Source organism: Anopheles stephensi, chromosome 2 (assembly GCF_013141755.1).
Source record: "Anopheles stephensi strain Indian chromosome 2, UCI_ANSTEP_V1.0, whole genome shotgun sequence".
NCBI classification, from domain to species: Eukaryota; Metazoa; Arthropoda; class Insecta; order Diptera; family Culicidae; genus Anopheles; species Anopheles stephensi.
The window spans coordinates 17856146-17871505 of record NC_050202.1 but is presented as its reverse complement, the minus strand read 5'-3'; the positions used below and the strand labels follow the sequence as shown (position 1 = coordinate 17871505).

At 49.9% G+C, this 15360-nt stretch overlaps 1 protein-coding gene across 50 annotated transcripts in view; it reads left to right on the top strand.

The window, feature by feature from the left end:
- Positions 1–15360, top strand: part of LOC118507230 (microtubule-actin cross-linking factor 1) — a 181242-nt gene that overhangs the window by 153079 nt on the left and 12803 nt on the right. For 20 of the 50 annotated variants that reach the window (XM_036045456.1, XM_036045455.1, XM_036045454.1 and 17 more), the window contains 10 exons: positions 1629–1775; positions 1838–9336; positions 9468–9479; positions 9836–12015; positions 12093–12279; positions 12695–12760; positions 13482–13526; positions 14302–14382; positions 14696–14985; positions 15072–15301. In XM_036045456.1, the coding sequence (XP_035901349.1) occupies positions 1629–1775; positions 1838–9336; positions 9468–9479; positions 9836–12015; positions 12093–12279; positions 12695–12760; positions 13482–13526; positions 14302–14382; positions 14696–14985; positions 15072–15301 (10737 nt within the window). The remainder of the gene's footprint in view (positions 1–1628; positions 1776–1837; positions 9337–9467; positions 9480–9835; positions 12016–12092; positions 12280–12694; positions 12761–13481; positions 13527–14301; positions 14383–14695; positions 14986–15071; positions 15302–15360) is intronic. The other 30 variants (XM_036045464.1, XM_036045449.1, XM_036045426.1 and 27 more) reach the window with 16 other exon arrangements.

Here is a 15360-nt window from a genome sequence, read left to right as displayed (position 1 = left end):
AATGGAAAGTGCGAATGGGCGCTGTGCCTGGAGGGGGGGCTAAGCTACAAAACTGCAAAATCAATACCATGTGTGTGTGTGTGTGCGTGTGCTTTTATATGTATATGGAAATTTTAGTGCGCTAGGGCAGGAAGATCAGGGAGGTTTTTTTAAGCTCAGCTGAATATTAGACACAGGACCGTTAAACACAGAGTTGTTAAAAAGATGTTATCTAAACAAAAAACTTTGTTATGGAAAATTTAGGAAATAGGATGCAGGATTTATAATTTATAGACGAGGGACAACATACGCTGCTTCGATAGATGTGCGACAACAATCTTCAATACTTTTTCTTCCAAATTTTGTATAGTCTAAGATAGTTCTCACATTCTCACTCAGTAGTGTTATCCTTAAAATAGCTTAAGTTTTTTTTTCTTTTGCATTTTGAAACCCAACTTATCTATTTTACTTTTCAGGATTGTGTAAATATCGATCGGTCACTTAGAGCGAGCAATCTAGTTTAATCCTTGCGGAGCGAACAATAATAGCAAAGCGTACTAACACACACCGTACTCACCTTTTGGCACGAAGGACATTACTGAGTTCACGAAATACTAACACCACTCCTCACTAAATGTCTAGCCTTATTACAACCACCAGTAGATAGATGATACTAACGATGCACACTCTAGGGTGTTGGGGTTTTGATGGTAGTAGTGGTTAGTGTTAATGTTCCACGTTATCTGTCAGATCGTTCACATATCAACCTTCAAAACAAAACAACAAAGACCTGCACTAAAGCGAACTGGTTTAAAAGAATTTCAACCGCTTTTCTGACATACATAGGACCTTACCACTACTTGCCAAATGGCTTGGATCACCACTTTAGGCGAATAAGTTTTGAGACTGTTATTTTCCGATTGCTTCATTTTCTCTGTTGTGTTTGCCTGGTTTTTTGTTGTTGTTTGATTGTTTTATTGTTTTTATGTTTGTTTTTCTTTTCGTTTGCGTGTGACTGTGATTTGTGCCTATCGCCTATGTTTATCTATTCACTTGTGTACTTGAACTTCCGGTGTGTTTACCATCCCTTCTTCTGTGCATAAGCAATCCATCCTTGTTGTTATGTTTTATGATTTACCCTAATGTGTATACCTCTTTCCAGCGAATGATTCGTACTCTCGTCGGTGTGTTTGTTTCGCTCTTCTTCCACGCTCTTTTATATTATTTACATATGCTACTTGTGTTTTTTTTACTCTGACTTTGGTTTTGTTTCGTTTTTCTGTTATGGTTTGTTTGTTTGTACTACCTATATATATATATATACTCTTTCATCTTCTCTCGCTGTATGTTTCTTACTTTTTCTAGAAACCGTGTGAATTATCATCATCATTAATATTTCAGCAACTGATTTTCGTTAGATTTTTTTTGTTCGGCTTGTGTTTGATGATTTTTTTCCTCCTATTTTATGTATCATATTTTTAAATGTAATGAATCAGAAAATGCATTTGTGTACATTCATAACATATAATCACGTTCTCGTAAACGATGAAAACCATCTACAGGTATCGGAAGTGTTCGTTTCGTAAAGCCCTATTAACGTAATGTTTTTGGTATTTGTTCTCCTTCCCAACGAATCGCGGCTACTACAGCAAGCAGTGATTGAGAAATTCGCTCTCTGTGAGGACCACCTGGCCAAGCTCCTGGAATGGATAACCCGTGTCGAGCAAGACATTGCCGCCGTGGGAGGACCCAAGGAACGCGTCGACGATCTGCGCAATCAGATCAACTCGCTGAAGGTGTGTACCGCAGGTTACTCGGTGTGAAACTTGTTCATCACAAATACCCTTCCACTTTACAGCAAATCAAGGAAGATATCGACGGACAGAGCCGTCCGGTCGCTTCCTGTCTGGATCAAGTACGTCAGCTTGTACTGACCGGTGGAGATGTGCTGAGCGCACCCGAGGTAGCTGCTCTCGAGACGTCCGGTCGTGAACTTCGCGCCCGTGTCGACAAAGCGCAAGATCGTACCGGCAAACTGTTGCGTCGCTTGGGAGCTGCCCGCGATGAGCTGGGTAAGCTGCGCACCGAGTTGGACACGTTCTCCAGCTGGTTGCAGACGTCACGCCGCACGCTTGAGGACAAGGAAAGCACGCTCTCCGATCTGAACAATCTCCCATCGCAGTCGGACTCGGTGAAGGAGTTCCACAGCGATGTGATTGCACATCAGGCCGATCTACGGTTCATCACGATGTCGGCACAGAAGTTTGTCGACGAGTGCAAGGATTATTTGGGCGTGTTGAACGACTTCCGCACAACGCTACCGGATCGTTTGCCACACATTGAACAAATATCGAGCTCGGATAGTCCAATCCGTCAGGAGGTTTCACTCGTGACGGCGCAGTACCGCGATCTGCTGAACCGTGCCAATGCCCTGCTGGACCGTCTGGCCGGACTGGGCAATCGTCAACGGGACTATCAGGAATCGCTTGAGAAGGTGCGTAGCTGGTTGCGTGATGTGCAGCCGCGCGTCAGCAGTGTGCTATCGGATCCAATCGCCGCCGATCCGCAATCAGTGCAGGATCAGATGAATCAGACAAAGGCTCTGCAGAGCGAGTTCCTGTCGCAAGGACGTCTGCTCGATAACGTTCAACACTGTCTAGATGCGCTGCTGAAGTCATTGGCTGGACGATTGAGCCCATCTGAGGTATCAGCGCTGGAGATTCCGGTCGAGGAAGTGAAGGATAAGTACAGTCAACTGCTGGAGGCACTGGGCGATCGTTCGAAGCTGCTCGATACCGCTTTGGTGCAATCGCAGGGCGTGCAGGACGCACTGGATGGACTTGCGGTGTGGATCAACCAATCGGAGGAGAAATTCAAGCTGCAGAATCGTCCCGCATCACTCATCAAGGATCGTCTCAACGAGCAGGTGCGCGAACATCGTGGATTGTTGAACGATCTGGAATCGCATCGCACGAGCCTAGAGAGTGTAACTCTTTCGGCGCAAGAGTTGATGGCTACTCCTTCCAACACGCGTCTTGCGAAGCGCATCGAGAGCAACCTTAGCGACGTAACCGGTCGCTTCGAGAAGCTGCTCGATAAGGCATTGAAGCGTGGCGAATTCCTTGAGGATACTCTATCGCAGCTATCGAAGTTCTTGAACGATTCATCCAACCTGGAACAGGAACTGACGGCCCTGAACGATGCGCTGGAAGGACGTGAACTTGTATCACTTCCGGCCGAAGTACTCGCTCAGCGTATGGTCGAATTATCGCGGCTGAAGGAAGATCTGCGTCCGCAGTACGAAGCCACTGTTCGTCTGGGCAAGGATCTGATCGCTAAGCGTGACGTGACCGATACGGGAGTAGTACGTGATCTAGTGAAGGTGCTGGAGAACCTATGTAAGACGATGGACACCAAGCTGGACGAGAAGTTGAAGCTGTCCAAGCAGAAGGCCGAACAGTTGCATGCTTACGAGAACTTGAAGGATCAAGTGCTTGTGTGGCTATCGAGCATCGAAACGAGAACGAACAACCTCGCCCCGGTCGCTGTAGATGTGGATGCGATCAAATATCAGATTGAGGAGGTACGCCCTCTCGTCAAGGAGCATCGTGAATATGGTGTGACGATCGATCGCGTAAACGATTTGGGAGCACAGTACGATGCGTTGATTCGTCCAGACAGTCCTACGCGCAAGCGATCGGTATACAGCCCGATTAAGCGCTCGAACGTAAGCCCGATGCGGCGAATGTCGGGAGATGCACGCTCGCCAAGCCCAACCAAGGGAGGACCATCGCCGCTCTCGCCCGCAAGCGGATCGAGCGGATTTGGTAGCCGGCGATCGTCGCAAGACGGTTTCCAGCTAACCGATCTGACTCCGATCCAGCAGCAGCTTACTGAAATCAACAACCGTTACAGTTTGGTGGGAGCTCGGCTGAACGATCGCCAAAACGAGTTGGATTCGGTGCGTGACGAGGTCCGCAAGCATCAGGATAACCTGAAGACACTGGCAAGCTTCCTGGACAAAATCCACCGTCAGGTGCCGCGTGATGTTATCGGAAACAAGGAGGAAGCTGACCGTTGCAACAAGCAGGCCCGCAAAATCCTTGAGGAAATGTACGAGCGACAGAGTCTGCTAGATTCTACCAAGGCTCAAGTGAAGGATCTGTTGAAGCGCAAGCCGGACGTGCAGGGAGCTGAGCGTCTGCGTACCGAGCTGGATGCCGTTGCCGATCGCTGGAAGAACCTGAACGATCTGTGCAAGGATCGTATCACATTCTCCGAGCATCTGCGTGACTTCCTCGATACCCATGACAACCTGAATACTTGGTTGGCAGCGAAGGAACGCATGCTGACCGTGCTAGGACCGATCTCGTCGGATCCTCGTATGGTGCAGAGCCAGGTACAGCAGGTGCAGGTGTTGCGCGAAGAGTTCCGTGGCCAACAGCCGCAGCTTAACCACCTGCAGGAAGTCGGAAACGCCGTACTGGAGCAGTTGCGTGAATCATCACCCGAAGGACAAGCTGTTTCAACGAAGCTGCGTAACCTTCAGAAGAAATGGGATGACCTAGTGGCCCGACTTGATGAGCGAGCTCAAAGTCTTGGCGCTGCTGCCGATAGCTCGAAGGAGTTCGATGCCGGATTGAACCGATTGCGTGAGGCATTGCAAACGATAAGTGATAATCTCGATTCATTGCCTACCGATCGTGATCATCAGGAGACGTTGCGCAAGATTGAAAACCTCGAACGCCAGCTGGAGGGTCAGCGTCCGCTGTTGGCCGACTCGGAAGCAGCAGCCGAAACGCTTTGCCGTGTGCTGAGTGATCCGGTTTCGCGTGCGGACGTGAATGCACGTGTTTCCGCTGTCGGAAAGCAGTATCAAACGTTGCAGAAGAAGCTCGATATGCGCAAGGCCGAAACCGATGCGGCACTGCGCGATGGTCGCCAGTTTGCTGAGACATGCGCTAAAACGTTGGGATGGTTGTCCGGTGAGCTGGGCAATTTGACTGATCGCTTGCTTGTTTCGGCCCACCGACCAACGCTTCAACATCAGATCGATACGCACGAACCCGTGTATCGCGAAGTGATGGGCCGAGAGCATGAAGTTATTATGCTGCTAAACAAGGGACGTGACCTGCAGGATAAGCCTGGACAGACCACCGATCGGGCTATGCAGCGTGACTTGGAGAAGATCGCACAGCAGTGGGATCGTCTTCGCTCGGCAGCAGTCGATCGTCACTCGCGTTTGCAGACGTGCATGGAGCACTGCAAAAAGCATGCCGCCGCATCGGAAGCGTTCCTGTCGTGGCTACGCAGTGCCGAAGATAAACTGGCCATGCTCAAGCCTGGTCTGCTGAAGAAGCAACAACTCGACCAGCAGCTACGCGATCTTCAGACGTTCCGCAGTGATGTGTGGAAGCGATCCGGAGAGTATGAGACCTGTCGCAGCCTAGGTGAAACGTTCATTGGCGCATGCGATGTCGATAAGGAGGCAATCAAGGCGGAACTTCAGGATATGAAGGACCGTTGGGAACGCTTGAACAATGAGCTACTGGCTCGTGCCCAAACGCTGGAAACATGTGCCAAGCGGTTGGGTGACTTCAACGAGGAGCTCCGAGATCTTGACCACGCAGTAGGTCGCTGTGAAGATCGCCTTGCAGCGCACGACGCTCTGGGCGGTGCTGCCAAAGATCCGAAGCTTCTGGAACGTGTTCGTGCCATCAAGGATGATGCTACTGCCCTGCGTAAGCCGCTTCAATCGGTACGCAAATTGGCAGGTGAAATTGCTGGCGAAGCTCGTGCCGCTGGTGGCGATGCTGATCATCTGAAGTCGGAAGTGGACGGTATTTCGGATCGTATCGAAGATCTTCACGCACGGTTGGACGATCGCTGTGGTGAGCTGCAGTCAGCAGCTACGGCAGTGTCGCAGTTCAACGATAAGGTGAAACTGCTCGGTGTTGATTTGAACGATCTGGAACAACAGGTTGATTCGCTGCATCCACCAGCCCGTGAGATCAAGGTTGTGCTGAATCAATTGGACGAGGTGTCCGGTATTATCAACAAGATTGACCGTGTAGCGGCACACGTCAGCGAGGTGGAACGTGCGGGCGAGCAGTTGGTCGACTGTGGCTTTGCTCCCGACACTGCTCAAACTCGCGATCAGATTGGCACGCTGCGCAAACAGCTTGGTCGTCTGGAGAACCGTGCTCGCGATCACGATGACGCTCTGCAGCGCGCTCTGAAAGCGTTGGAGAAATTCTACGACTTGCATCAGCACACGCAGGACGATCTTGGCGAAGTAGGCGATCAGCTGAAGAAGATGAAGCCTGTCAGTTCCGAGCTGGAACAGATTCGCCACCAGCAGGATGACCTGCGTCGATTCCGTCAACGCGTGGTGGAACCACTCACGGGCAAGATTGATGAACTGAACCGTCTGGGACAAGACTTGATTCGCTCGGCTCAGGGTGGCGTACCGACGACCGTGCTTGAGAAGGATCTGGAGAAGATCAACGATCGCTGGAACGACTTGAAGGAAAAGCTGAACGAACGCGAACGTCGGCTGGACGTTGGTCTGTTGCAGTCTGGAAAGTTCCAGGAAGCGCTCGATGGCCTTTCGGAGTGGTTGAAGGTCACGGAAGAGATGGTCGCCAATCAGAAGCCACCGTCCGCTGACTATAAGGTTGTAAAGGCACAACTTGCAGACCAACCGTTCCTCATGAAGATGTTGTCCGATCGACAAGAGACGATGGCTTCCCTGTTCGAGTTGGGTCAGGAGGTAGCAGCTGGATGTGATGCCTCTGAAAAGGCCGCCATCGAACGACAGCTGAAGGAGTTGATGCGTCGCTTGGACGATCTCACCGATGCTGCCCAGCGTCGTACGCACGATCTGGAGCAGGCAATGCACGTGGCGAAACAATTCCAGGATCAGCTCATACCACTGACCAAGTGGTTGGATGGTGCCGAGCGTGCCGTGAAAGCTATGGAATTGGTGCCGACAGACGAGGAGAAGATCCAGGCGCGCATTCGTGAGCATGAGCAACTGCACGATGAAATTCTGTCCAAGAAACCCGACTTCACCGAATTGGCCGATATTGCCGCCCAGTTGATGGAGTTGGTAGGCGACGATGAGGCGGTTACGCTGAGCGAGAAGGTGAAAAATACTACCGATCGGTATACAGATTTGGTGGTGGCCAGCGAAAACATTGGTCACGTACTGAACGAGTCCCGACAGGGTCTGCGTCATCTGGTGCTCACCTACCAGGATCTGGTTTCATGGATGGAGAAGACCGAGAACAAGCTGCAGCGCTTCAAAATTATTCCTGTCCACACGGAAAAGCTGCTCGAACAAATGGATGCGTTGGTGGTGCTGAACGAGGAAATTGCCAGCCGCTCACCGAACGTCGAGTCGACGGTAGAGGCTGGCTCGGAGTTGATGAAGCACATTTCCTCGGACGAAGCCTTGCAGTTGAAGGATAAGCTCGATTCGCTCCAGCGTCGCTACGGCGAACTGACGACGAAGGGAGGAGATCTGCTGAAGCACGCTCAGGATGCACTTCCATTGGTTCAACAGTTCCACGACAGTCACGCGCGACTGGTGAGCTGGATGCAGGCCGCCGAGTCCGCTCTGGCTACGGGTGATGCTAACGAGAATGATATTGCTCGCCTGGAAGCAGAACTGACCGAGAACCGTCAGCTGTTGGAGCAGGTGAACTCGATCGGACCACAGCTGTGCCAGATTTCGCCCGGAGAAGGTGCGTCGACCATCGAAGGAATTGTGACGCGAGACAACCGTCGCTTCGAGGCGATCGTCGAACAGATACAACGAAAGGCCGAGCGTCTTCATTTGAGCAAACAACGCTCGAACGAGGTTACGGCCGATATCGACGAGCTGTTGGAATGGTTCCGCGATATGGATGCCACGCTGCGGGATGCCGATCCACCGGCAATGACCCCGAAGCTGGTGCGAACGCAGCTACAAGAGCACCGTTCGATCAACGACGATATCTCCAGCCAGAAGGGACGCGTGCGCGATGTTACCGCAGCCGCTAAGAAGGTTCTGCGCGAATCGCAACCGAATGACAACACGATTGCGTTGCGCGAGAAGCTAGAGGATCTGAAGGAAGTGGTCGAAACGGTAGCGGCCCTGTGCTCGAACCGTCTCTCGGTACTCGAGCAAGCGTTGCCCCTGTCGGAACACTTTGCCGACTCGCACACTGGTCTTGCCACGTGGTTAAACGACATGGAACATCAAATCTCGATGTTGTCCATGCCGGCATTGCGTCCTGATCAGATTGCCATTCAGCAGGACAAGAACGAGCGTCTAACGCAATCAATCACGGAGCACAAACCACTGCTGGACAAGCTGAACAAGACCGGAGAAGCACTGATGGCACTGGTGGCCGATGATGATGCGGCAAAGATTGGTGAGATTCTGGATTCGGATAACGCTAGATATGCTGCCCTTCGCACCGAGCTGCGCGATCGACAGAACGCACTGGATCAGGCTCTGCAAGAATCGAGCCAGTTCTCGGACAAACTGGAAGGAATGTTGCGTGCGCTTCAAAACACCGCCGAACAAGCAAATCAAGCCGATCCGATCTCTGCCCATCCGCCCAAGATTCGCGACCAAATCGACGAGAATGTCGCTCTGGTGCAAGACATCGATAAACGTGGCGAAGCGTTCGCTGCCGTACAACGTGCCGCCAGCGATGTCATCTCGAAGGCTACCAACCAATCCGATCCTGCTGTGCGCGATATCAAGAAGAAGCTCGACAAGCTGAACGCTCTGTGGGGAGATCTGCAGAAGACGACGTCGAAGCGAGGTGCTGCCTTGAACGACACGCTCGCCGTGGCAGATAAGTTCTGGAAGGAAATGCAAGCCGTTATGGAGACATTGAAAGAACTCCAGGAAGCGCTGCAAACGCAGGAACCACCAGCGGCACAGCCGCAGGCCATTCAAAAGCAGCAAGTCGCGCTCCAGGAAATACGCCAGGAGATCGATCAAACCAAGCCGGAGGTTGAACAGGTGCGTCGTACCGGCAGCAATCTCATGTCGCTGTGCGGTGAACCAGACAAGCCGGAGGTGAAGAAACACATCGAAGACTTGGACAACGCGTGGGACAACATCACTGCCCTCTATGCCAAGCGCGAGGAGAACCTGATCGATGCGATGGAGAAGGCGATGGAGTTCCACGAGACGCTGCAAAACCTGCTCAACTTCTTGGCCCGTGCTGAAGATCGGTTCCAGAAGCTTGGACCGCTGGGCTCGGACATTGAAGCAGTTAAGAAGCAGATCGAGCAGCTGAAGCACTTCAAGGATGACGTCGATCCTCATATGGTGGAAGTAGAGGCATTGAACCGGTAAGTAAATTGATTTATCACACCAACCAACGAACTTCACGGGTCACAGCGTGTAAGCTGATCGTCGAACGGAATAAAATAACACTGTTTTTCTCTCGTTTTCATGCTGTCATATTGGATGGGTTTTATAGAGCTCTGAACAGGCAAGAATGAATAAGCATTAACAATTGCTAATTTTAGAAGCAATGTCCATGTAGCTTACAGCTTTTATTCCACTCGGCGGAATGTTGGAAGCAGAGTTGACCAAATGGGATTAGATTGGCATTTCGATTCGCATAAGGAGATGAATGTGTTGACTTTTTTAATTTTATTTTACGACTTTTAACATCGAATACATTATTTTCAAAGTATTTGTAGAGGTCAACATTTGTCATCTCGAAAAATTATTTAAAGCTCCCGGAAAAAAATGTAGCTAGCTGATCGCATGATTATCGCTTTTTGTGTGTGTCTAGCAACGTTTCCGTCTTACGTATCTAATCGACCGTTCATTCATTTGCAGACAAGCGGTAGAGTTGACGGAACGTACCTCGGCCGAACAGGCCGGTGCCATACGTGAGCCACTGAACGCCGTCAACCGACGCTGGGAGAACCTGCTGCGCGGAATGGTCGAGCGTCAGAAGCAGTTGGAGCATGCCCTTCTACATCTCGGACAGTTCCAGCATGCGTTGAACGAGTTGCTCGTTTGGATCAACAAAACCGACGCAAACCTGGACGAGTTGAAACCTATTCCAGGCGACCCGCAACTGTTGGAAGTCGAGCTGGCCAAGCTGAAGGTGTTGGCGAACGACATTCACGCCCACCAGAGTTCGGTTGACACGCTGAACGATGCCGGGCGCAAGCTGATCGAGAACGATCGTGGTTCGCTGGAGGCTTCCACCACGCAAGATAAACTACAGCAGCTGAACAAGCAATGGCGCGATTTGCTGCAAAAGGCAGCCGACCGCCAGCACGAGCTGGAGGAATCGTTGCGCGAAGCGCAAGCATTTACGGCCGAAATTCAGGATCTGCTTGGATGGTTGGGTGATGTTGATGCTGTGATTAGTGCAAGCAAACCTGTGGGTGGACTACCCGAAACCGCTTCCGAGCAGCTGGAACGTTTCATGGAGGTGTACAACGAGCTGGAAGAAAACCGTGCCAAGGTGGAGACGCTGATCGCCCAAGGACAAGAGTACGTTCGTAAGCAGTCGCAGCTGCAAGTATCATCGAGCAATCTGCAGCACACGCTTCGCACGTTGAAGCAGCGTTGGGATGCAGTGGTTTCGCGCGCATCGGACAAAAAGATCAAGCTTGAGATTGCGCTCAAAGAGGCAACCGAGTTCCACGATGCGCTCCAGGCGTTCGTCGAATGGTTGACGCAGGCTGAGAAGCAGCTGTCGAGCGCTTCCGCCGTGTCGCGCGTGCTGGAAACGATCCAGCAACAGATGGAAGAGCACAAGGTGCTGCAAAAGGATGTATCGATCCATCGCGAATCGATGCTGCTGCTGGACAAGAAGGGCACACACTTGAAGTACTTCAGCCAGAAGCAGGACGTCATTCTGATCAAGAATCTGCTCGTCTCCGTACAGCATCGCTGGGAGCGTGTGGTTGCAAAGGCCGCCGAACGTACGCGTGCGCTTGATCACGGCTACAAGGAGGCTCGCGAGTTCCACGACGCATGGGTACAGCTTACCGGCTGGCTGAAGGACACGGAGAAAACGCTCGATACACTGGCGGAGGAAACGAGCAACGATGCGGTGAAGATCAAGAAGCATCTCGAGAAGCTTCGCGAAATCCAGCGCAACTTGCAGTCGAAGGAAAGCTTCTACGATAGCACGATGCGCAACGGCAAGGGCCTGATGGACCGGGCACCTAAATCGGACGAAACCGTGCTGTCGAAGATGATGAGCGAGCTGAAGGATTCGTGGAAGCGTGTCTGTCAGAAGAGCGTTGAACGGCAGCGCAAGTTCGAAGAGGCGCTGCTGCTTTCCGGACAGTTTGCCGATGCGCTACAGGCCCTGCTCGATTGGTTGCGCAAGACCAAGGCGCGTCTGGCGGAAGATGGACCAGTGCACGGCGATCTCGACACAGTGACTACACTCGTTGAGCATCACCGGCAGCTGGAGTCCGACCTGGACAAACGTTCGGCCCAGATGCAGAGCGTCATGAAGACGGGTCTTGAGCTGGAACGATCGGACGAGTCACGGGAGACGAGCAAGAATCTGAAGGAAATGCAACGACTCTGGGATGATGTGCAGGATTTGAGCAGCCGCCGCAAGAGTCGGCTGGATGTTGCGCTGAAGGAGGCGGAGCGGCTGCACAAGTCTGTGCACATGCTGCTTGAGTGGCTGTCGGAGGCGGAACAGAAGCTTCGGTTCGCTGCTGCCGCACCGGACGACGAGTCGCAGGCTAAGGATCTGCTAGACATCCACGCCAAGTTCATGAAGGAGTTGCGCGAAAAGGAGTACGACAAGGAGGATACGATCGGACTGGCCAACAGCATCCTGGGAAAAGCACACCCAGACGCGATTCCCATCATCAAGAACTGGATTTCCATCATCCAGTCACGGTGGGACGAAATTTCGCAATGGGCCATCAGTCGCCAGACCAAGCTGGAGCAGCATCTGAAGGATCTGCAGGATCTGGACGAATCGATCGAGGAGCTGCTGGCCTGGTTGGCTGGGCTGGAAGCAACGTTGCTGAGTAAGAGAGATGGTGGTGCCAAGTGTGTTGGAAAACCCCTATTTAACGTATTTCCCTTCCTTACTACTCGTTCCTAGATCTCGATGCGGAGCCGCTGCCGGATGAAATTCCTCCGCTAGAGGTGCTGATTGCGGACCACAAGGAATTCATGGAAAATACTGCGCGCCGTCAGGGTGAGGTGGACCGTGCCTGTAAACCACGCCAACCACCACCAGGCCTCAAGGAAACACGGAAACCATCCCGTGGTGTGCTAAAGACACCAATGTAAGTATTGTGAAATTGGACCAAACTCTTTTCCATTGTTAATGAGAGAGCAGTGCTTTCGAAAGGATTATTTCTTTTGTGTGCGTGTGTTCAATAGTTTGTTAGCCGTTCTGTTATTAATTTGTACACATTAGAATAGTCGTGAGTTACAAAAATAGTTTCTTGTGTTGTGTTTCAAATAAGTTTTGTCTCATTTCGTTTTGAAACTTCCACGACACACACTATAAAAGCATTCAAAGCACCAAAGCGCGCAATTTATGTTCGACTCATTTGATTTGCATTTCTAACTGCTGTTTAACTCTTTTGTTGTTCACTCATTTTATTGTTTCACGTATGTGTGTCGGCCGCCGTTAAACCAAACCCCATCTTGCGCACATACTACTGCACTACACCATCCCCCATTGTCCAATAACAGTAAAGGATCTCAGGCCGATCTTCGCGAGCATTCGCCCGACTACGGCACTCTTGGACGCAAGCAGAGGTTTGTTATAATTTTTTTTGTTTTCATTTCTCTTCATTTCTATCATTTGTTTTATGTTCTTTTCATTCGTCACTTGTCTTGATTGTGTTCTCAAAAAAATTATTACACTCAAACTGATTTTTTACAATCGAACTGAGGCTAAAGTCACTGAGGCTCACCTACGGGCACTCACTTTTTGCTACTGAGTTACCTTATTTTTTGGGAAAAGTAAAACAAAAGTGTTATAAATTGTTGTAATAATAATTTATAATAACTATAAATAATAAATAAATAAATAATTATAGTAAAAAATCTGAAAAAGATACACTTTTGCGTAAATCACTTGTAAAAATGAGTGACCGTGAGTGGGGGGCATCTATTCAGACTTTAGCCTAGATTAGAGTAATTTGTGAAAAATTTTAATAAAAAAAAGTCTGAAAACAATACCCCTTTGAGTAACTCATTACCGAAAAGTGAGTGCTCGTGAGAGTAGTTGGGTTCTTATTTCACACTTTAGCCTCAAACTGATTGTACAGAAAACGGTTTTTCCATCATGTGTTTCAAGACATACTAACTGACATATGTTTTCTCTTTCGTCACATCACTAATCCAATGAAATGTTCACAACTCATTTATTGATTTCATTTAATTACTTTTATGTGTTCCTGTTCCATGCTTCATTATGTGTGTGTGTGTCTTTCTTTCTTGCTTACTATCGTGTGAATGTTTGCATTACGTGCAGCTTTAAGGGATCGCGTGATCAAGGCCTGAATTCACGTCGCACCAGGTGTGTATTGGTTATTGGTTCTTATAATTTGTTCTCAAAATTTCTTTCCCTGTATCATGTTTGTACCAACTGTGTGATAATGATGGGATCATACGTAAAAGGCTGTACACCCGTTTGTGATATTATCTTTCACCATCAACCTTTTCACAACTCAATCGAATCTTTGTAAAACATTCCACTTTACATATCTTAACTTCATCAAACTTTGTTACTGGTCCTGTTTCACTGTGGAAATGGTAGCATTAAATGTGTATCGGTCTGTTTGCAATCTCATTCGGGGTACTAGTCTTTGGTTGTTTTTTTTAGTTAAGTTATGTTCATAAGTAGCGTATCGTTTTGTGCATGCTTTGTTATATATTTCTTTGTTTTTGGTTGTTTTTTTTTCTTTTCCTCATGTATTCCGGCCGCTATGCTGCTACGTCTCTGTTGCTGTATCGATTGTATTTCTGTCCATTGCGTTGCGCTCTCATCTATCTTCAATATGTTTGACTCGTCGTGCATCTCATCTGCGATGCTCCTATATATGTGTGTGTGTGTGTATATGTTTATATGTTTCCTTCGTGTACATTGACTCGGAACCCATTACGCTCATCGAACATTGCTGCCCTCCCCTGTGCCCCAATATACATATGCATATGCAAAATTGGATTGTCAATCGATAAATGGTGTGAAAAATTTAAAAATGTCATCAACTATCTCCATTGCGTGAAATATTATCCCTCTCCATTGCTTCATGCGCACATTCGTACGATATCCGCACTTCTGCCGCAACCAGCAGCCGCGTGAGTCCTGGACGGGAAACGCAAACACCGGAACGAGATCGGTTGCCACACTATGGTCCACGGTTTTCGCAAAGGTATTGTAGTTGTATTGGTCACATGTACCACATCCTTTTAGCACGACACCGTGTATCGGTACCACCGGCATTAACACCTAAACCAGACCCAGCTCATACGGACACACGATCTCACTCACTGATCACATCACCACGAGTACATTCCATATGGTTATATGAGCGCAACGACCGTAGAACCGCGATCCAGTATCGAGTTTCTGTATCATAATCACCACCACCATTTTGTATCATACCTGCACACATACACCGATCGGACCGGATCTATTGCGCACGGCTCCCTAACGGTTTGTTTCCGTCCTTCTTTCGATTGTAGCAATCAAGCGGATACGGAACTCCGTTCACCACGTGCCAAGCTGCTGTGGGAGAAGTGGCGCTACGTGTGGCTGCTGGCATGGGAACGTCAGCGCCGTCTGCACGATCACATGCTCTATCTGCAGGATGTGGAGCGCGTCCGACAGTTCAGCTGGGAGGAGTGGCGTAAGCGTTTCCTGAAGTTCATGAACCACAAGAAATCGCGCCTGACGGATCTGTTCCGCAAGATGGACAAGGATAACAATGGGCTGATACCACGCGAAGTGTTCATCGATGGAATTATTGGCACAAGTAGGTGACCCGGCTGCCGGGGGACGCCAGGAATGAGCAGTTTGTGTAACTTTGGCTTGTATTTTTGTTTTGTTCCTTCCGTACAGAGTTCGACACGTCCAAGCTAGAAATGGGCGCCGTGGCCGATCTGTTCGATCGCAACGGCGAAGGACTGATCGATTGGCAGGAGTTCATTGCAGCACTGCGACCGGACTGGCAGGACCGCAAGCCGAAGACTGAGGCGGACAAGATACACGACGAAGTCAAGCGGCTGGTCATGCTGTGTACGTGCCGACAGAAGTTCCGTGTGTTCCAGGTTGGCGAAGGCAAATATCGGGTAAGTGAAGTCCGGTGGACCTGATGGTTCTTTACTAGCAGCTTATACTGATGCATACA